The sequence below is a fragment of the Phyllostomus discolor genome, chromosome 13 (genome assembly GCF_004126475.2).
Source record: "Phyllostomus discolor isolate MPI-MPIP mPhyDis1 chromosome 13, mPhyDis1.pri.v3, whole genome shotgun sequence".
Classification (NCBI taxonomy): domain Eukaryota; kingdom Metazoa; phylum Chordata; class Mammalia; order Chiroptera; family Phyllostomidae; genus Phyllostomus; species Phyllostomus discolor.
The window spans coordinates 21587427-21607888 of NC_040915.2; the positions used below are offsets into that span (position 1 = coordinate 21587427).

The window sequence follows — 20462 nt, forward strand, 5'->3', positions numbered from 1 at the left end:
TTCCATTTACTCCTGAAGTGGTTGCTTTAAGATTCTATGAGATTAAGATTCTATGATTCTGAGATTCTTTTTCCAGGGTTCTAGAATCTCACGACTCACTCAAAATCCTGTTGAAAGATGTCGTTTGCGTGAAAGGAAACCTCTTCTGAGCCTGGCAGAAGCTTGCCTGACTAGCTCTTCCTATTCTCGTGGGTTTCTCCTTAAATAGCACTTCTTCAGAAATTCCTTCCTGACTCTTCCTCCAGTGCACTCTACCCACCCCTTCCCACGTCTCTGCTGGAATCCTGCTCTTCCCCATCCTAACATGGTCCTAACTGGTAATCAGATACTTGTGTGATTCGGTTGATGCCTGTCTTCCTGTCTCCATTGCTTGGTAAAGTAGATTCTCAAAAAAACCCACAGTTGATGAATGATAAATAAATGGATTAATTAATTCTACAAGTCAAAGATTCCATGAATGTTTATTCCCAAAGTCTGCCATTCCAGACCATCCCCCTCCCCCCTCCGCTGAGGATCTGAGACCAGGAAGTGAGTGATCTTCCCAGTTCCAGGATACTGCCCGGTCCGCTTGTGCCTGGCCTCTTCTGCTCCCCACCTCTCCACTTCTTGCTTCTTTGGGGAGCCCTTAGATTAGAGCGAAGTCTGGGCTGTGTCTCTGCTGTTGCAACCAGCCTGGACCAGTTTGTTCGTTCATTCATTCATTCATTTATTCAGCAAATGCTTGGCTAGTGCCCACAAAGTGCCAGGCACTGGGCTAAGGGACAGGGACCAAGGGTGAGCAGAGCAGACATGGTGCTGGTGTTCACAGACCTCACACCCCAGAAGGCTGGACACGGGCATCCGGGATATAACCACGAACAGAGAGCAGAGTGCTGCGGGATGGAGAAGAACAGTGCACGCACTAGGCCACCATGAGGTGCTCTCTGGGGCCTTCAGCTGGTCCCCTGTGCCCATTCTCTGGGACACCTGCACACTGTCCTCCTGAAACCCCTCCCTGGGGAGCAATCGGCGAGAACTGGGGCTCAAAGTGGTGATATGCCAAGCTCCCGGTACCCCTCAGAGTACTGCCCCCATCGGGCTGAAAGCTAAATCATCGCCTCTCAGAATGCTTCTTCTCACAGGACTCAGTCACTGGGAAGGAGCTTTTGATGCTCCACAGCCTCCTTGAACCGATGGGGAACGGAGGCCCCAAGAGATGAAGATGTTCAAGGTCACTCAGTTAAGTAGCAAAGTGAGAGCAGAACCCCAAGCTCCCCATTCTCTCTTCTTACCCACTTCCTCCCACTACTGCCAAGAATGACCACTGAGTCTATGTACGCAGAGGAATCTTGCATCAACCTGAAGCCAAGAGGGGTTCCACCTCCTTCTTGTAATAGTTAGAATGTAGACAAAGCTCCACAGGACAGGGAGAGGTTATGGCTACATTTGGAGGGATTTGCACTGTGGCGTCTCCTTAGGTTACCTGGCAGCATGTCTGTGCTGAATACCGTAACAAACATCTTCAAGGAACTGTAGCTTTTGAGCCAGGAAATGCTAGTTCTTGCTCATTGAAGCTTCATTTCCAATCGCAAAAAAACTGGAGACATCCTAAATTGAAGCAACCTAAAAGTCCTTTGGCAAGAGAATGGATAAACTGTAGTAGAGCTGAGCCACAGAATGTAGCACTTCAAAAAGTAGAAAGGTAGGTCTCCAAAGCGGACCAGGCACATGGCTGAGATTAAAAGGGAAAAAGAGCAAATTTAAGAAAAATTTGTACAGTGTCAAATCATTTCAAGCTTCATCTGTAATTTTTTTTGAGAATGAACTTTATTTACCTATTATTTACTTAAGCAAAATATTTTTTTCCCAAAATACCATCCTTTAGAGCAAGGGTTAAGAAGCTTTTTCTGCCAGTGCCCAGACAGTGAGTGTGTTGGGCTCTATGCCCACCCCTCACCCGCCCGTCACCTGCCATCGTGCGAAGCAGCCCAGACCACACACATGGGAGTGAGTGTGGCCACTCTCCAATACGGCTTTATTTATGGACACTGCAATTTGAATTTCACGTAATTTTCATGTGCCACCAAATTCGTTTAATTACTTAAAAATGTGAAAACTATTCTTAGCTCACAGGCTATGCAGAAGCCAGTGGCTGGCAGATGTGGCCCAGAGGTGAGAGCCAAACCCTGCTCTAAAGCCGGTTCAAGCCCCGCCTCCCTTCTAGACGCGCTCACCTATTTTTGTCCTCAAATATTCTTCTTCCTCCAGGACCCTCCTGTGACCTTCAATGGCCCCTCCAGCTGCCTCCCGGCTCCGCCCACCCATCTGGCCTTGGGGACCCTCATCTCCTGGCGGCTGGGCTGTTTTTTCCTGAGCAGGGCTCTGAATAGCTCCATTCACCTTGGCGAGAGGGAATCCAGAGAAAAGGATTTTGTTTGGAGTCCTAGAGAAGCCAGGACTCGGGACTTTGATTTGCCTTTGAAATCAGGTCCCCTCCCCTGCCTTTCCCAGGGGTCCCCTGCGTTCCCTGCTCACACCCTGCCAGCCCCAGCAGCCTGTCCCCTGCAGAGGCTGTGGCCGCATCAGCAGCACAGCTCCAGGTCGCTCACCATGGACCCCAGGACCCTCTGCTTCCTGTCCTGTTGCCTGCTCCTCTGTGTCATTTCAGGTACGGAGCTCTCCTTCCAGCCCCTGGGGTGTCCTGAGAGGCCCCCTGCCCCCGCCTTTCCCAGGAGCGGAGCACCCTGCATCTGCCTGGGGAAGGGGATTGAGCACTGGGACCCTGGTGTCGAAGTTCCGCTCCTCTCACTGTCTGTGCCACCAGGCCTGGGTCCCCTCACCTCTGTGAGCTCGGCTTCTTCCTTGATACATGACAAGGATGGGCTGCGTGGTCTCCCAAGTGTTTTCCGGAGCCAGCAGGCCTCTCTGACCTGCGGCCAGAGGCTGCCCCTCTAAGGCCAGGAGTGCCTCAGATGCGTGGGTGGTGTGGGCACCGCCGCAGCTCTGGGATCAGGCAGCACGAATGCGGCTCCTCCGCTCACTGGCAAGATGGGCTAGACCAGCCTCCGAGACTCAGTTTGTTCAGGAGTAAGGTGGGGACAATGGTAATCTGCAAATTACAGATTGGTTTTGAGGGTTAAATGATGTCACGTATATAAACGTTCGGTCTGGAGCCTCGCACGTAAATACGCAATGAGTGGTGGCAGTATTACTTTAATTGTAAAGACCTTGATGATACCTGGTCGTAGCAAGATCCTATAATTCTAAAAGTCAGAGTGTTTATTCCTAGGTTCTTCGACTCCGAGAGCCTGTCATTTTGCTCACAAAGAGCAGCCGGTGGAGGGCTCCCTCGGGAGCACAGCCTGAAGCGTTTCTAGCCCAGAACCTAACAGAAGACAGATCCTTGGGGAGGCTCGGGGCCCAGGAGACTTTTCCTCCATCTCTCCACTTCCAGCCACCCCAGGGAGAGGCTGGGACTGGAATAATCTCTGCAAGAGAATAGCTGGGCTTGGAACAGGATTCGGAGGGATGGTGTCATCCCAGACTCCCTCTTCCAGATGCCATTGGAGATATTCCCATGTGGCGCTATCAGATGTTATTTAGGGAGCTTCAGACAGAAGGGAAGGGGCAGGCATCTTCCTGGGAAGAAGCAGCTCAGCGAAGGGTTGGCGGTTGGAACTGCAGAGTTACTGGAAGGAGAAGGAGTGGAGGGGTGGAGGGTAGTAGAGGTGATGTGATCTCAGACATCTAGAACATGGGCACTGAGAAGGATCCCCGAGAGTCCTCCAGCTCAGGGCTTGAAACACTATGCTCGCCCTAGCCGATGTGGCTCAGTTGGTTGGGCATTGTCCAGCAAATGGAAAGGTCACGGGTTCAATTCCCAGTCAGGGCACATACGTGGGTTGTGGGTTCAGTCCCCAGTCGGGGCTTGTGCAAGAGGCAATTAATCAATGTTCCTCTCCCCCTCTTTCTCCCTCCCTTCCCCTCTCTCCGGAATCAATTAAAGAAAATAACTTTTGAAAAAACTGTGCTCTAAGGAATAATTCTGTTGTCCTATTGCCTGTGCAGGGGTGGGAGAAAGAGGGGAAACAGTGGTTGAAAAGCAGGATGGGTGGGTTTCCAGCCCCCACCCCTGTAACCAGAGCAACGCTGTTATTATTTTTTGTCATTGATCTTCCAATATTTCAAGAGAGGGCTCTGCTATCTAGGCTTTATTTAATGATTGGTTTGCTTTTAAACTCGAAAAGCTTTGGTTTAGTCCAAACTCTTCATTTTGTAGATGCAAAAACTGGGACCTAGACACAGTAAGAAGAGCAATACAATATGGTAGCATCGGACAGGATCCCTTGGGCAAACTCCATGACACTCGGTTTCCTCGTCTGTGAAATGGGGATGTCTGTGAAGGCTTTCTGGCGGGGCTTTGTGAGTGTTGGAGGAGACAATACACAGACAGCTCTCTGCGCGGTGCCCAGGGGCCCGGGGGTTTTAGTTGGGGTCATTAGTATCCTCATCAGGTCCTGAAATGAAACTTGACATCTTCCAGAAGTTTGCCCAAATGACCTGTTGGCTTGGAAAGCCGAGAAGCTCCGAAGCTGTGCACCTCTCGTGACAGCTCCCAGGGAGCCCTGCCCACGTGGTCCCGCAGCCCACAGTCCTGGGCAGTGGAGCCTCCACTAATGAAGACGTGTTGGCAGCCGCCCTGTAATCAGGGCTTGCGGCGGGCCCTGTCGGATCCGGCCAGGATGGCTGCAGCTCTGGGAGCCACTCTAACCCAGCCCTTGGTCAGACTTCAACTCCAGGCCACACAGGGGTCCAGACCCAGAGTCCAGGGACTTCCTACCCCCCGCTGCTCTGACAGCAGCCTCTCAATTAGGGCAATCAGAACCAGGAGGTACCCCTGCCCTTCTCGCGTCTTGCCCTCTGATTGGCTTGCTTCATGGAAGGCCTCTATCTAGGGATGTTTGACTATTAAAGCATTAGCTTTATATTTGGATTTTTAAAAGTATAGGATTTGTGGCAGACAGAATAATGTGCTCCCACAGGTGTCCACATCCGGATCCCCAGAACCTCACATGGCAGAGAGGACTGAAGGCTGCAGGTAGAATTAGAGCCACTAATCGACTGACATTAAAATAGGGAGAGTCTTCTGGATTATTCACGCAGTATAACCATGAGCATCCTTAGACGTAAGAGAGGGAGTCAGACAAGAGAACCAGAGAGAGGTGGCTGCGTGAGGAAGGCTCGGACCCACGTCGCTGGCTTTGAAGCCGGAGAAGTGGGGCCCATAGCCAAGGGTATGGCAGCCTCCGGAAGCTGGGAAAGGCAGGGGCACAGATTGTCCTGCTCACACCTTGGTTTTAGCCAGTGAGACCCACGCCAGACTTCTGAGCTCCAGAACTGTCCGGTGATGAATTAGTGTTGTTTTAAGCCACTAAGCTTATGGCAACTTGTTAGAGCAACAACAGAAATGAGCAAACTGTTTGTGATGACTATTTGTTGGCTGTTATACACCTGGCACTGCACTAAGTGCTTCAAGTATATTCTCACTTAATATACGCAACACAGGCCGACCTCGGAGCTGTTGTGTGTTCGGTTCCCAGCTGCTGTAGTGAGGAGAGTATCTCAATAAAGTGAGTTGTGATCTTCTTGCTGGTGGAGGGTTTGTGAAAAACCACAATGTCTGTGAAGGACGAGGAAGCGAAGCACCAGAAAAGGATGTGCACCCATAGTCATGCGAGACAGGTGTTCCTGTTCTCATTTTCTACAGCGAATGAGGAAAATGTGGCTCAGGAAAATCAAGCAACTTGGCCAAGGTCGCACAGCTGACCTGAAGCAGAGCAGGGAGGGAAACCCCAGCAAGACTGGCGCTGAAGCACCTGCTCCAGCAGCTCGTCCAGGGGCCCACCCCTTCTCTGGCGTGGCCCAGACACCGCCCCAGAGAGTCTCTGTCTTTAGATGCCAAATGTCAGTGTTCCAGGTCACCCCGTCAGTACGCTGAGCCCAGCTGCTCTCTCTGAGGCTGCGTTTCTCAACCTGTAAGGAGAGTGCTACATGCTCACTGGGCGGCCTTTGGGGGCTGTGGCGAGGATTAAGCCAGAGAGTGTGTGTGTTGGGGAGGGGGCGAGTATTCTCTGTGAACCAAGTGTTCTTCCCATGTGAAGAATTTAGAATAAATCTCCTCCAAACTACCAAAACTTCCTCAAATCGTTGAAAACGCCCTTTCCCTCCAAGGTGCCCCCAAGCCCACCCTGTCTCCTCTGCAGCTGACTTCCAGGAGCGTGGCAGGACTCCAAAGGCTCAGAAGGAGAAGGACACCAAAGCAGCCAGCCCTGGTGCGGGGAAGCCCTCAGGAGCCCCAGACAGGAGAAAACCCACATCAGACCGGAGACAGAAGTCCCTGCAGATGAAGACTCCTGTGGAGCCTGCAGCTCCCAGCCCACGGGCCCCCTCCATCCTGACCCAGGTGGTAGGGCGGGGGCGCTTCCAGCAGGTGGCGGACTCTCTGAGCCTGAGGGCTGGGGAGTCCCTGGAGCTGCGCTGCTGGGGAAAGGTGGTCCACTGGAGGGTGCCTGCGTACCTGGAAGAGGAGGGTGAGGGGCGCCTCAGGTATGGGCTGGAGGGACTCCTGCGACAGCCTGGATGGGGCCGGGGGTCAGTTTATTAGCACTTTTTACAGGGATTAAAGCAGCCCAGGGCCCACACTGGGTGTCCCATTTTGTACAGCTACAGGCATGTAAAAGAAGCAGTAAAATGGGCTCACAGGACCCATCAGATGCATAGCGGTTTTACAGAATGGGAGACAAGGCTTCCCATTATAAAACTGGGTTCAGAAGACCTGTCTACTTTCTCTCAATTAAGTCTCTTAAAGTGAGAATTTCAGGGTCTCTGCCTCCTTTGTCAGGCGGAGGTGCTCAGAGGGCAATTGCTGACCTGGATGAAGGGACATAAGGAAGGAGTCAAGGAGCACAAAGGAGTTTGGGGGATCCCACTTGCAACGTGTGGGCACAGTCAATGGGGAGTAGATGAGCCAATTAGAAGTTGCATGTGGGATGGGCGAGCCAATCAGAAACTGTGGGTGGGGCCCATACAAAGCCTGACATCACCATTGGGGAAGGGGAGCTGGGTGGGTGGGGTGATGAAAGTTGGGGAGGAGGGCTGTCAACCAACCAAATGCTACCATTAGGTGTCTCAAGCTGTGCCCATCTCCTGTCCCCATCTCCTGTCTTTCAGAATCAGGCACTTCAGGCAGCACAGAAGGTTACAGCTGGTGAACTCCACAGGTGCAGACACAGGGGAATACAGCTGCTGGGCCTGCCAGGATGCCGCCTGCCTGGACGACCAGGACCGCCAGGGAAAGACCTTTATTTTCTTCACAGGTGCCCTGGAGTCAGGGTCTCCCAGAACCTCGGTCCAGGGAAGTCCTCCCGACACCACTGTCTTAAGTCCTTCCCCTTAGTCGCACCTGTGAAATGTAGGGATTGTGCGGGTGGTTCTCCAAGATCCTTCTCGTGACATTCTGGGGTTCCGTGGCTAATTCCACGGAGAACTGAGGGGCCCAACTGCGTTCCACTGAGGAAATAGATGCCTCTTCTAGAATCAGCTGGGTCTCCCCTTACTCAGATCCAACCATCACAGTCTAGAGGTTCTTGGCCCTGACTCAGTGGCACCTGGAGACCTGTTAAAACACACTTTCCTCCGCCCCGTGCCCATGAAGCCCGAACCCCGGGATGCCAACAAGTCCGTCCTACAGGGAGGTCCTGTCTCTGGGAAGATTTGGGAGCCAGCAGACAGTGCTTTCCAATTCCAGTTGCCCAGGAGGGTCATTGTGGAACTTTAAAACCGCTGACTGCACACCCCTCCAGTAGGGCTCTGATTTACTTGGTCTGGGGGTGGCGCCCGGGTACTGGCTATTTTAAAAGCACCTCAAGGGATGGTGCTGTTCAGCCAGAGTTAACCACTGCATTTGACCCCAGAGCCGCTTCATTCAGTACAGAAGCCACTAAACCAATGTGGCTATTTAAATCTAAATTACTTAAAATGAAATAAAGTTTACTATTCAGTTCCTCAGTTGCACTAGCTACGTTTGAAATGCTCGATAGCCACATGTGGCTAGTGGTTACGTGTAAGACAGGCAGGGTGCAGAACATTCGCCGTCGTGACGGAAAGGGTTGCTGGGCAGCGCTGCTCTAGAAAGCTGGTCCCCAGATAATTCCTACTCACTGCACCGTCATGCACCCAAGAATTGGACCTCAGACTTTGTGGCTAAAAGCACCTTGACAGAGTTTGATAAGTGTGTGCCTCCCACAGGCCTGGTGCCTCATATCTGGTAACCGTTTTGCTTCTTATCAGCTCTGCAAAGTAGGCCAAAATGCGATTATCACTCCTACTTGACAGAGAAGAACAAAGGCTGAGAGGAAGACAGTAATTTCTTAAGATTTTACAGCTAGTGGGTGGCAGGATTGGGACTCAAATAAAAAAATCTCAACTTCAAGTTCAGAACTTCCTGTAACACTTTGCACATAGAAGGGCCCTCAGAGACCAAGTCATCTGAACCCTCTCAATGTACTAATGAAGGCACTGAAGACCAGAGAGGGAAAGAGATTTGTTTAAGATGCACAGCAAGCTAATGACAAAAGCCGGAACTAGCAGGCTGGTCTTCAGCCCCTAGTCCAGAGCCTCTTACCAGAGAGGAAAGAACATGCAGATTGGAGATGGGCAGGGACAGCGGCATTTCAAGGCCCCACAAAGGACCTCGTGCTCATGAGCGGTGACAGAGCATCGGGAGACAATAAACCTGCCCGGAACTCACTCTTCTTTCTCCCTCCTTCCTTCCCAGACCCGGAAGAGCTCTTTGTCCCCACAGAGAATTATTATGAAATGGTACAGTTACGCAGCCATCAGCCACTCCTGCTTCCCTGCCAGGTGACCAACCCCCTGGCCCAGGTGACACTACATCGAGAGTTCCCCCCAGAGGAGGTCCCAGTGGATGGGACGGATATCTCCTTTGATGTGAAGAAGGGCTTCACCATCCACCGGCCCCAAGCTTCCTTGGCTGGCTCCCTCTTCTGCTTGGCCAGCCTGGGAGGCATACGGCAAATCTCTACCAAATACATGCTGATCTACATCAACTGTACGTGAGCCCAGGGCTCTGGGTGGGCAGGGCAGGGCAGGGCAGGGCAGGGCAGGGGAGGGGAGGATATGGGGAGGGATGCCTCCTTTGGGAGCCTCAGATTTGGGATCTGTGGATTATGGAGCTCTAAACCACCAACCACCTTCCAACAACATTCTGTGTATTCCAACTTACACATTCTGTGTAATCTCTGAGCGAGCCGGAGATTCTTGTCCAGACATTGTCAGCCAATCAGCTATTGAGTTGACCTGCATCAACTCAGCCTGCCTGTTCATCCATTTATTGTTAATCAAGTCACATTATTCCATTCATCCATCCTCCCTCAAACCAACCATTCCATTCACCAATCCTCCGTCAATCAACTGTTCCATCATCTACTCCTCCTCTATCAATTCAACCACCTCCACCATTCATTCTCAGCCAATTTAACCATTTCACTCATTCCGTTCAATCATTATAACAATCAATTTGACACGTTTGTGTCCATTTCTCTCCCATCTTCTCCATGGCAGACCCATCTTCGCCCCCCAAGCCCACCATCCAAGCTTCTGCAGCATCGGTCCTGCTGGGAGAGAACTTCAGCGTGACCTGCACGGTGCTGAGCGAGCCGGAGATCGCCGTGGACTTCCGCTGGGAGTACCCAGGGCAGAAGGTGAGCGGAGGGTGGGAGGAGGCCATGAGCATGAGTGTGTGGTGGCGGTGTGTTGGGTGATGGATGGGGACGCGGGCCAGGAGCGGTCACAGCAGAGTGGGACCACTGCTTGACGGGGCGGCCGATGAACAGCGATTCTAGTCCCAACCCTGACACTGCTCCTCTGAGCGGCCTTGGGCAAGTCGTTTCCCTTTCCTGGGCCTCAGTTTCCTCATTTTTCACACAGAACTACTTCTCAGGTTATTGTCTAAAAGTGTACAAGGTGTCCCTTTGTTAATTTACCCAACAATAGTTATTGAGCACCCACCACCTGCCGGACACGGTGCGAGGTGCCGAGACTGCACCGATGAGTCGGTAGATTGCTATGCGGGAGCCTGCAGCCCACGCAGGGAGGGGGAGTGAACAAACGTGGCCGTCTGGAGAACCCTACGAGCTGCATCAGGGTGAGTCAGGGCTGTGGCCAGCTGTACTTAAGACGGAGTGGGCAGGACATCTTCTCCCAGGTGACATTCGAGCTGAGACCAAATGGCCTCAATCACATGGAAATGGGGCTTCTGTCTGTTAGTCTTCTCACTCAGAGTTTTGTATACTTTTGTCTCTTAGTTTCTGGGAGAAAAGCTCTTTCAACATTCCTTATAATGCAGAGCTTGTGGTAGCAAATTCTCTCCGCATCTGTTTGCCTGGGAAAGCCTCTATTTCTCCTTCGCAGCTAAAGGATAACTTTGTTGGAGAAAATATTGGGCTGATTTCACTCTTTCGATATTTTAAATATTTCTTTCTACTCTCTCCTGTCTTATAATGCTTCTATTGAGAAATCTGATGAAAATCTAAGGTTTCCTTTGTAGGTCACGGTGCTTTTTTTCCCCCTGGCTGCCTTGAGAATTCTTTCTTTGTCTGATTTTTGAGTCTGAATAAAACGTGTCTTGGGGAAGGTCTTTTTGTGTTGGTACGCTTATGTGTTCTATCAGCTCCTTCAGTTCTGAATTCTAGTGCTTTTCATAAAGTATTTTGTTGAGTATGCTTTCTGTCCCCTCTCCCTCCCTCCCTCCTCCTGGTATACTTATTATCCCGCGGTGCTCTTTCTAATGCAGTCAGAGAATTCCTGTAGAGTGCTTTCATTTTAAAAACTCAGTTCTCTCTTCCTCCTGGGTTATTCCCAGGTTTCTGCCTTCAAGTTCACGAATTCTGTCTTCCATCCGATCTACTCCATCTCCGATGTTTTCGAATGCATTCCTAATTTTACTCCCGAGCTCATGTAACTGCCTTTCTGAGTTTTCTTTTATATCGTTGAGTTTCCTCCTAACGGCAACCTCGAATTCTGTCCTTTAAATCAGTCTTCCGTGACTCTGAGTTTGGTTTCTGGAGACTTCTTGTTTTCTTTCTGTGCTCCCAGGGTTCCTTGCTGTTCGTGGTGTTTGATGGGTGGCTTCTCTGCCCGAGCACTGGCGGCAGGGTGCCCCTTGGTAGTGCAAACCCTGTTTTGCCTTTGGCTACTCAGCATGTTTATAGGTCGGGTGCTTTCTTTTGTTCGCCAGCAGAGGTACGACAGCACAAGGTTTTGTTTCCTCTCACCTGCACCGTTTGCACACTTGGGCTAGTGGTGGAGTGGCATCCTTTAGACTGAGGAAAATGCTGCAAACCCACTGGGAATGGTGGTGCCACCTCTGTGACCAGCTCTCCTTGGTTACAGGGCACGACCCCTGTGGTGGGGGGGTGTGGTGGGTGGTGGAGAATAGCTTTTGGGAGCCCCCAGAGCCACCTGCTTTTCACTAATGGCCGGTGCCCTGCTGTTCCTGGAGGCATCTCACTGCCTCTACGGGCTCTGCTGGGATTGGTAGGGCCGGGGAGGCTAGTTCGTGATTCACGGCTGTGACCCCTGGCCAGGAATGGCAGTTGTTTAAGGCTTCCCAGCCGCCTCTACCCAGCTCTGCTGCGATGGGGAAGAGAGAAGCGAGAGGCCTTTTATTTTTCCCCAGGGAAATGGCTTCTGTCCCTCTCACACCCCAGCCCTAGTGTAAGGGCTGCGGCTCCACCCTCCCACCGTTCCTGTGCTGGCTGGAGTCGCAGCGGACACAGACACTGAGCTGCATCTGTTGCAATGGTCCCTGCCCGTCCCCGTCCCTACTCATGCCAATACGCCGCCTTCAGACGTCCCGGTGTGTGGGCCTTCCGGGAGTGTCTGCACGTCGAGCTGGGGATCCCTCGAGTTCTAAATGCCCAACTCCTTGTAAATTTAAGGGGAGAAACAAAGGAGTCTTTTTGCTCTGCCATGATGGTGACGACGTCGCTTTAGGAATTCTTAAAAGGGGTTTCTGGAAGAGCTGGAATTTGACGTGAGCCTTGGGGGGAGGGCTGGACCCAGCGAAAGGGTGATGAAGGGGAGCCTGCCCCCAGGGGCTTTCGGACATAGAATTGGTGGGGATCATTTTCCCTGCTTGTCAAAAGCAGAAGCTGAGACCCAACAAGGGGAAGAGAACATGCAGATGGTTGGGAGACCGCAGTTTCACTCTGTTAACATTTCCCCAGACGTGTCCCTTGGAATGGTAGAGTACCACCCACCCCCCAAAGTGTGTTCTTAGGAACAACTGCCTCGTACAACCATCACCCACAGTGGAGGTTCAAAACCTGCACACATGACAGACGCAGTGGTCTGAGTCACCCCCATTTCACTTTGCTTGCTCAGTGTTCCCCAGCAATTTTGATAATGGGTCCCCCTCATCCCTCTTTGGTGGAGGGAGTACCCATCAGCATCCCCCCAGGACTAGGGCACCACAATGCCCACCCCGGGAGGGGCTGCTCGGGGCTGAGCTACCTGCTGCAGCTCCGTGAGCAAGGAGGAGACCCCGGCTGCTCTCCAGGGACTTGCAAAGCTTCACATTTTCCACAAAGAACCCGGCCTTTCAGGTGCTCTGACAATGAGGTGTGGTCTTGGGCAGGTCACTTCCCCTTTCCCTGAAGGCTACCTGGTGCCTCTTACCTGCGTGCTGGTGCCTGAGTCAGAGACGGCTTTTGGGGAAGCCGACAGTTCTCCTTGTCTCCTGCAGCTGGGCCGCCCCCCCTACGTCAGTGAGCGGGCCAACGTGGTACGCCGGAAGGGCCAGGTACAGCAGGAGGCAGAGAGCACCCTGTATGTGGAAGAGGCCCGGGCGGGGGATGCTGGCGTCTACACCTGCCGGGCCACCAACCTTCAGGGCACTGGGACTGCCACCACCCGCGTCCATGTGACCCGAAGCCCTCGGGACTCCCCTGTCCCTTCCTAGCTCCCTCCCTACCTGCAGGCATCTGGGTGCAAAACAGCGGGCAGAAGCAGTAGGTCACTGTGTAAACTTTGGTGTTTTTTATGCCAAGAAGGTGCCCCCAGAGGGCAGAGAGAACCCCACCCCTGACCCTCTCCTGCGTCTACTTTTACCACTCACTTCAACCTCATTGCCTCACTCCAAGCCCTGACCTGGTCTGAGAGCCAGCCTCCACGCCGACCCCTGGTCCCAAGGCTGGGCAAAGCTGGGGCCCGTGGGACACCGGGACCCAAGGAGGGATCCCAGAACCTGCCGAGTCACCCAGGCCCCAGGACTTACTCCTCCCAGATGCCTGCCCCTCACAGAGGTATCAGGAGGACCCCCCTCCTCCTTCTCCCAGGAAAACACGGAGGCCAAGTGAATACTGCTGGGAGCTATTTGGTTTCCACAGCTGGTCTGCCCCAGGGTGAGGCTCTGACCTCAGTTATCTCCTCGCAGGCACCCCAGGCCACACGAGGGGCACCCTGGTCCCCACAACTGGCCCTTTCTCCAGCCCCGCCCCTCCCATTAAGACAATGCTTTCTAAAGGGCGTTCTGCAGCCTCAGGTGCTCTGACACTCAGTCCAAGGCGCTCAGGAAATTCTGAATACTTTGCTTCTTTCTGGGCAATTTGCAAAGGACGTTAGTTATTAAAGGTTCTGAGAAGTCCTGCAGTTTGCATATCTGTTTAATCTGATCAAACCTGGAGTTTCTCAAAGTGCTTGGTCACCAATTCTTTTCTTGTTTTTCCCTATTAGAGTCCAATGAACTAGTGCGTCCCAGACAGGCTTTGGGAAAGGTCAGGTGGAGACGTGTGTGTGTGAGATTCACTCCAGAGCTGCCCCAAGGCCCCCCAGGTGACCTGTTTGCCCATGGCTGCAGAAGCAGCCCCAGAAGCAGCCCCGGGCCCTGCTGAACTCCCAGAACTGGAAATGGACAGAGAAGGCTGCCTGGGATAGCACAGAATGCGGAAGGCAGTCAGGAACGATGGAGGAAACCGCAGCTCTAGTGGGCTAACTTCCTAGGTGCTGGCCCAGGGCTTTGGGGCTGGAGCCAGAGGCCTCAGGCAAGGCCCATGGGCTCCTATGATCTCAGTCTGCTTCAGGGCTGAAGAGGGGTGAGAACCGGCTTCAAGGCGGTGATGCATATCAGAGGAGGGTGGTGTGCCTGAATGCTCTATGCAAGGTTGTTATTATGGCCTCCGGCTGACCTGAAGCTTCCTGAGAGAATCTTAAGTCCCCAGATGTCAGGGCTGGGCAGGCCTGCTGGGGTGAGTTCCTGCAGCCACCCCTTTGCACTGTGGGGGAAGCGGAGAGCTGGGTTCTGGGGGCCTAGGATCAGGGGTGGGGGGAGGAGTTAAGATGCAAGCGGGAGTAAAAGAGAGAAGGAAGTGGGTGGGGCCCATAGAAAGAGGAAGGAAGAGAAAGACTGTCACAGATCTGATCTTCCCAGAGCCTGGGGAGAAAGAAAAAGCACAAGATAAGACCTGGATGATAGATGAGGTCCCAGTCTGGGCCTTGGGAGTCCCACTCCCCACCTAGGTTTCATCTCTGTACAGAGATGAGGTCCCAGCTTTGGCCGTGGAGCGTACTCAGATCTGTTCGGTGCCCCTGTGCCCACAGGGCACGGAGACTGAGGGACCTGGAGGGCTGAGGAGTGACCTTTGCCTGGTCAAGGGGGAGGCGCTCCGGCCATCACCCCTGGGCTGACCAAACTCTGGATGGGACCAGGAGCAGTGGCCTGTCCATTGGCCTGCCTGGCCCCTGCCTTGGCTTGGTTGGCCCCTGGCACGGCCAGCCCCAAGGGCCCCCAGTGACCCCCTCCCAGCAGTTCACTTGCCCCAGTTGATTCACAGGGTCTGGCCCACTTCCTCCCCCGTCCCGCAGCTCCTAGTCTGACCCCAGAATGGGACACTGTAGTGACGTAAGAGTCATTTGTTCAGTTTCCCCAACTGCTTCAGAGAAGCGGTAAACTGAGGCCGAGAGGCCAAGGCACAAGGGGGACGTCTAGGGGTAAGCTGGTGAGCCGGCAGCCAAGCTGACAAGTGAGGACCCGGAGGTCGTGTCCTCTTTGTCTCGAGGTCAAAGTGGCACAGGCTCCCCCCCCCCGACAAAGCCTCAGAACTCCCCGGCATGAACAGAGAGAGGGGAGGGAGGAAAGGGCTCCTCTTGCTCGTGCCTGGGCCAACTCAGCAGAAGGCTTCCCAGGGCCTCTGGGCCCCCTGGGTGACTGCGTGGCCCAAGCCCCCGGGGCTCGCTGGGCACACACCCCGGCTCCCATCGCCCTCCCGCCCTCGTCCCCCCCTGGGCGCAGAACGAGAGGCCCCTGCCGTCTTCTCCGGAACGTCCTGGACAGGGAGCTGCGACCTCAGGCATCATGGCTGCCCAGGCCCGGAGCCTATGTGGCCAGGAAGGAGACCTCGGTGGGAGTGACGGAGGCCAGGGGGTAGGCGGGGGCGGCATCAGCCCCCAGGACCCGGTACAGCAGCTCCTCCTTCTCCTGCTGGAGCTGTCGCCGTAACTGCGACTCCTTCTCCAGGGCCTCATGGGCGAGAACCAGGTCCTCCGAGAGCTGCCTGTGGGAGCAGACAGAGGCCGGGCTGCCTCTCAGGGCCTCCAGCGACCGCGGAGACCAACCCACCCTCTAGGACGCCTTCCTTTGAGGCGCCACCAGCCTGCTCCAGGGTCCCCACCGCCCCGTCTTGCCCGCCATGAACACAGGGGCCATTTGATTTGCTGACCAAGGAGAGTGGCCCTCCCAGGTGGACAGCTCTGGGTTCTGTTCCACCCTGACACTTAGCTGTGTGCCCTTGAACAAGTTCTTATTTACTCTTGTCAAAGTTGCACTTTCCTCCTTCATGAAATGGGAAGGAGAATAATGTGGCCCCCCTCTCAGGGCAATAAGGAGGCTCAGAGGAGATGCAAACTATTCAACAAGTTATGTCTGACCCTCGGGGTTGGCTCTCATTTACCACACACCTAGAGCTGACTCATTTGTGTACTTCCATCCATTCATCTGGCCTCTCGAGCTCTACGTTTCTGGTTCCCCCTTCTGAGACTGGGCTCCCCGGTGAAGCCCACTCAGCCAGGATGGGGACAGACAGATCCTGCTCAGGGCCTCGGTTCAGGTTTCCAGGCAGAGCCGGTCCCTAGGGATACCTGACTCTCAAAGAAAGAGGAGCTCTGCCTCTTGGGGAGGCCTCGTCTATCAATCCCCACCCCCCCAAACACACACACACACGTTTCCCTGAGACTCTCAACTGGAGATGTTGGCAAAAAGGGTGGGGACGGGGGAAAGGAGGCAGGGGGACAGCTACCTGGACACAACTGTCTGCTTGCGGCCTCGGACAAGGAGGTCCTCATATTCCTGCTGCAGGGTGGACAGCTTCTCCTCCAGCAGTAGGTTTTTCTCTTTCTGCAACAAATCAGAATGAGCTCAGGGAGCCACCCAACTCCTATGACACAAGGCACACCGTCACCTCCCTCTTATCTGCGGTCACTGAAGACACCGGCTCATTCCAGAGCAAATGCTATGTGTCATGGAGCAATAAGATGACTTAAAAAAGGTAAACTACGGGGGGGACAGAGGGCTGCCAACATGAGAACACGGACAAACGAGTATGGCCGCCATCTCGTATTGCCGTCATTTCAGAAGAAAAAGGATATCCTTGGTTCTCCAAAAGCCCGGGAATATAATATAAGAAATCAAGTCGAGTGTGTCTGTTATGCGATGCCATGAAAATGGCTGAACAAGTCCGTGCGGGCCATCCGAGATGGTCTGATGAGAACAAACGCCCTGTGGCACACCCAGGACCAGGGAGACTTCCGCCAGATCAGCGTGATCTCCGTTTAGACTCAACCCTCGGTTTCCAGGGGCCCCCTTCTCCTGGAGACCAGGCCACCTGTGCCTTCATGCCCACTGCTCCCCGGGCCTGTGCTTGCTGACCCTGGCCTCCCATACCTGTCTGACTTGTCAGCCGTCCTCGGCCCCTGCCGGAGGACATGTGACATCTGTCAACCCCTCCTGATTAGCTGTGGTGTTAGCCGTGTTACAGCAGCATGAGTAGCAAGGTAAGTGCAGGACTCAGATGACGAGGGGCCACTGTCTGACCCAGACAGTGGCAAACCAGCCTCAGCTGTCTCACGGGCCAGCACAGGTGGCAGGCCCAAGCCAGTGGGGCCTCATCAAAGTGCCTGCGCCCTGCACACCCTCCCGAGGAAATGCTCAGAAAGCACAGGCCTGACGCTGCCTCCCCCCAGCCGCTCCCACCCACGTACCACCGTTTCCATGAGGATCAGCCGCTTGTCTAGCTCGTGAATACGCTCATTCTTCATCTCGATGACAAAGTGCAAGCTCTCCAGCTCCTGCTCCCAGAACTGACTGGGGCTCCCGTAATCCTAGACAGGGACGTGGAGGGACTTCATCAGACCAGCCGGCAGAAGGGCAAGGGCATCTCCCTCCTCCCGAGTCTGCCTCCAACTCACTATTTGACTTAAACAGATGTCGCCTCCCTGTCTTGACCCATGGTAAGTGCTTAATATGTTGAGTCTCACTCTGCCCGGTTAACACCCACTGAGGCATCAGGGATGAGGGAGCTGTGGCTCAGATAGGTCGAGTTGCTTATGCTAAGTGGTAGGTTTGCTGTTTGCCCCTAGTTCTCTCTGGACCAGAGCCTGAGCACTTTACTACCCCATAATCCTCTCTCTGTGCCTTCCTTTCCCGCCCAGTGACACAGGGACCCTGTTTCTTCCAGACACTTGTGAAGGTAAGAATGTCAAGTCCGAGCCCTATCCTAGAAGACAGACTAGGCTTTCCTGTTGCCCAGACCCTGACCTTGGTGGGGATTCCAGAAGGGAGGGCCCCCAGGTGTACTGCCACCTACCTGGATGTGCTTCTTATAGTCTCGGCTCAGAATGGACTCCTCTACCCTCTTCATCTTGGCCCGGAAGTCCTCCAGCTGTGAGTTCAATGCATCGATGGTCTCCTGGGGAGGGGAGCAGGAAGGAGATGACAGAAGCCTGGCTCACAAAGGCAGAGGCGGACCTCTCCACACCCCAGAGAGAGATCAGGTTCCTTCTCGGGTCCCTCAGTCTGTCTTTGCCCTACCACACCCAACAAAGCGGGCTTCACCCACTTCAACCACTGCTTGAAACGAGCAGCCCCACTTCTTGTTCCAAAGCCTTTAATGACTCTCCATAGCCTTGGGGACACATTCAAGGCTGGCGTTAGCGTGGCATTCAAAGTGCACCCGGATTGGGCTCGACCTACACTCCCAGTCTCATCTCTCACTGCTGCCCGCTACATACCATCCCCTGCAGCCAAATATCACATCACTCCTCCAACTGCAAGGCGCATTCTTTTCATTTTTTTCAAGTTCATTGGTAGTCAAGTCTCTGTCCATCACCATGTATCCGCCCCCCATCCCCTCTTCCACCTGCACCAAAGCATATTCTTGTTTCCGTAGTTTTCCCCTGCCAAGAACTTCCTCCACCAAAACCTTGCTCGTTACCTTCAGGATAGAATGCAACCCCTTGCTGTGATTCACAGGCTCCCCCCATCTGGCCCTTGCGACCCCTCCAGCCTCAGTTGTCTCTCCCACTGTGCTCTGTACCCCAGGCATCTTGGACTTTTTTCTTTTTTTTTTTTCCTGTGTAAGGCACCCTTCCTACCGTTCTTCATCTGAACAATACTAACCTATCCTCCAGGTTCCGGCTTAGACCTCACTCCTTCTAGGAAGTCCCTGACTAGCCCAACAGGGTCAGGTGCCTTCTTTTAGGCCTTCCCAGGTCCCAGTGCACCCACCACCAGTCTGATCGCAGGGTGGCACCTGGCCCATGAAGTTTCCAAGATCTTCCCAACAGTCCTTGGAAAAATAGGCCGACCCTAACCTCCAGCCTGGTTGCTACGTCACGGGGCTTGGAGACACAAAAAACAATCAACTCTATCCCCACCACCTGGGCCGAGGCCATCAGCTTCGGCTGCTTTGGAGCGCCACGCTGCTTCCCTGCGGGTCCTCCCCTCCCAGAGACTGGCTGGCCCAGCCCCTCTCACCTGCAGGGCCGCCTTGGCCTCCTGAAAGGAGTGGGAAAGGGCTTCTTTTTCTTGCTCGTATGAGGTCCGGAGAGCTGTAGGGGGAGGAGACGGAAGAGACCTCTGTGAGCTCAGACAAGCAGACACTTCACCCTAAAGGCTCCTGGCAGGTCCCACCAGCACCAGAGAGTCCCAGGGGCCACCTGGGACCAGACAGGCCAGGAGCATGGAGTGCTCTTATCCATCCTTCTGCCACATGGGCTTGGGGCTATGTCAGAAGTATAGTAGAGACTGAATAAAAGCTCTTATAAATGGAAACAAATTATATCCTGGGAGGAACCATGAGCCCTATGAGATTGTGGGGGTGCCCACACCTTGCTGAGTGAGGCTAAGATCCAGAGATCTTGCCGCAAGCTGGTTCGTCTCAGCCAACGGCACGCCATGGAGAGTGCACAGGGCCAATGTTTGGTAAGCTGGGCTAGCCACACGGTGAAACCGTTAGGTCCTTAGTCATCAGACTGTGTCACAAAACCGTGGCGAGTACATTACATGTGGGGCCAGGAAGTCTACCTGGTCCTGGTTCTGCGTCTTCAAAACTGAGAAGCCTTGAGGAGATCACTTAAAATACCCACAAGTCCTTTTGCTCGACTGTGAAATGGGCCAATAAGCCCGGCAGGCGTCTCTGAGGGGTGAGAAGAGGACTCGCAAGGGCTTTCCCGCCTGGGCAGTGCTCTGCGGAACTGGATGTATGACTCCCCAAATCGGTGCAGTTACAGTTTTCATCCCGCCTCCTCTACAGGGTTCCTTGTGGGAAGTTCCGACGTGGGAATGACCAATCAATGGTGGGATGGGAAATAGGACAGAAAGGACAGGAAAGTTTAATACAGCCAAAGGCCCGGACACAAGAGGTCTGTATCACAATGGGCAGTGGGCAGTGACACAGAGAAAAGAATGTTCAGTGACATAGATGTGATGGAGAGGCATCTAGATTAAAATTACAGGCTTCATTTTTTAAAGTTATGGGCTTAACTAGCCTAACTGACTTGCCCATCAGGACAGGTTCCGTCTCCAGGTGAGGAGGCAGGAGCACGCTCCGTCCTGTCTGCCCCACGGGACAGAGCTGTAAAACCTGGACGGAATACACGGAGCAGCTATTTCCAGACTCTGGACAGTAAGTGGTGGCAGGCAGACTGGGCAAGGAGACAAGAATCTGAAGTACCACCGGAGCAGGAGATTTAAACAAGACCCAGAATCTCACGTAACTCAAATATTCAAAATGTCCAGGATACAATGCAAAATTGTCAGCGTATGAATCCAAAATGGCTCAGCATACACACCCAAAATCGCTGAGCGTGCAATCCCAAATACTTAGCATATAAAGTAGTAGAGAAATCCC

The 20462-nt window shown here is 53.6% G+C and overlaps 2 protein-coding genes across 2 annotated transcripts in view; one reads left to right on the plus strand and one right to left on the minus strand.

The window, feature by feature from the left end:
* The first annotated feature begins 2391 nt into the window (after positions 1-2391).
* Positions 2392-13743, plus strand: LOC114509857 (platelet-derived growth factor receptor-like protein). Its single transcript, XM_028528414.2, has 6 exons — positions 2392-2647; positions 6243-6585; positions 7210-7355; positions 8816-9109; positions 9622-9761; positions 12806-13743. Exons 1-6 carry the CDS (start codon positions 2590-2592, stop codon positions 13019-13021), a joined length of 1197 nt encoding a protein of 398 aa, XP_028384215.1. The 5' UTR covers positions 2392-2589; the 3' UTR covers positions 13022-13743.
* CCDC69 (coiled-coil domain containing 69) overlaps positions 13707-20462 on the minus strand; it is a 47227-nt gene continuing 40471 nt past the window's right edge. Inside the window, exons 8-12 of the mRNA XM_036014494.1 lie at positions 19088-19161; positions 17919-18020; positions 17314-17433; positions 16353-16450; positions 13707-15611 (exon numbers count right to left, since the gene is read on the minus strand). Of these exons, the coding sequence (XP_035870387.1) occupies positions 15434-15611; positions 16353-16450; positions 17314-17433; positions 17919-18020; positions 19088-19161 (572 nt within the window). The 3' untranslated portion in view covers positions 13707-15433. The remainder of the gene's footprint in view (positions 15612-16352; positions 16451-17313; positions 17434-17918; positions 18021-19087; positions 19162-20462) is intronic.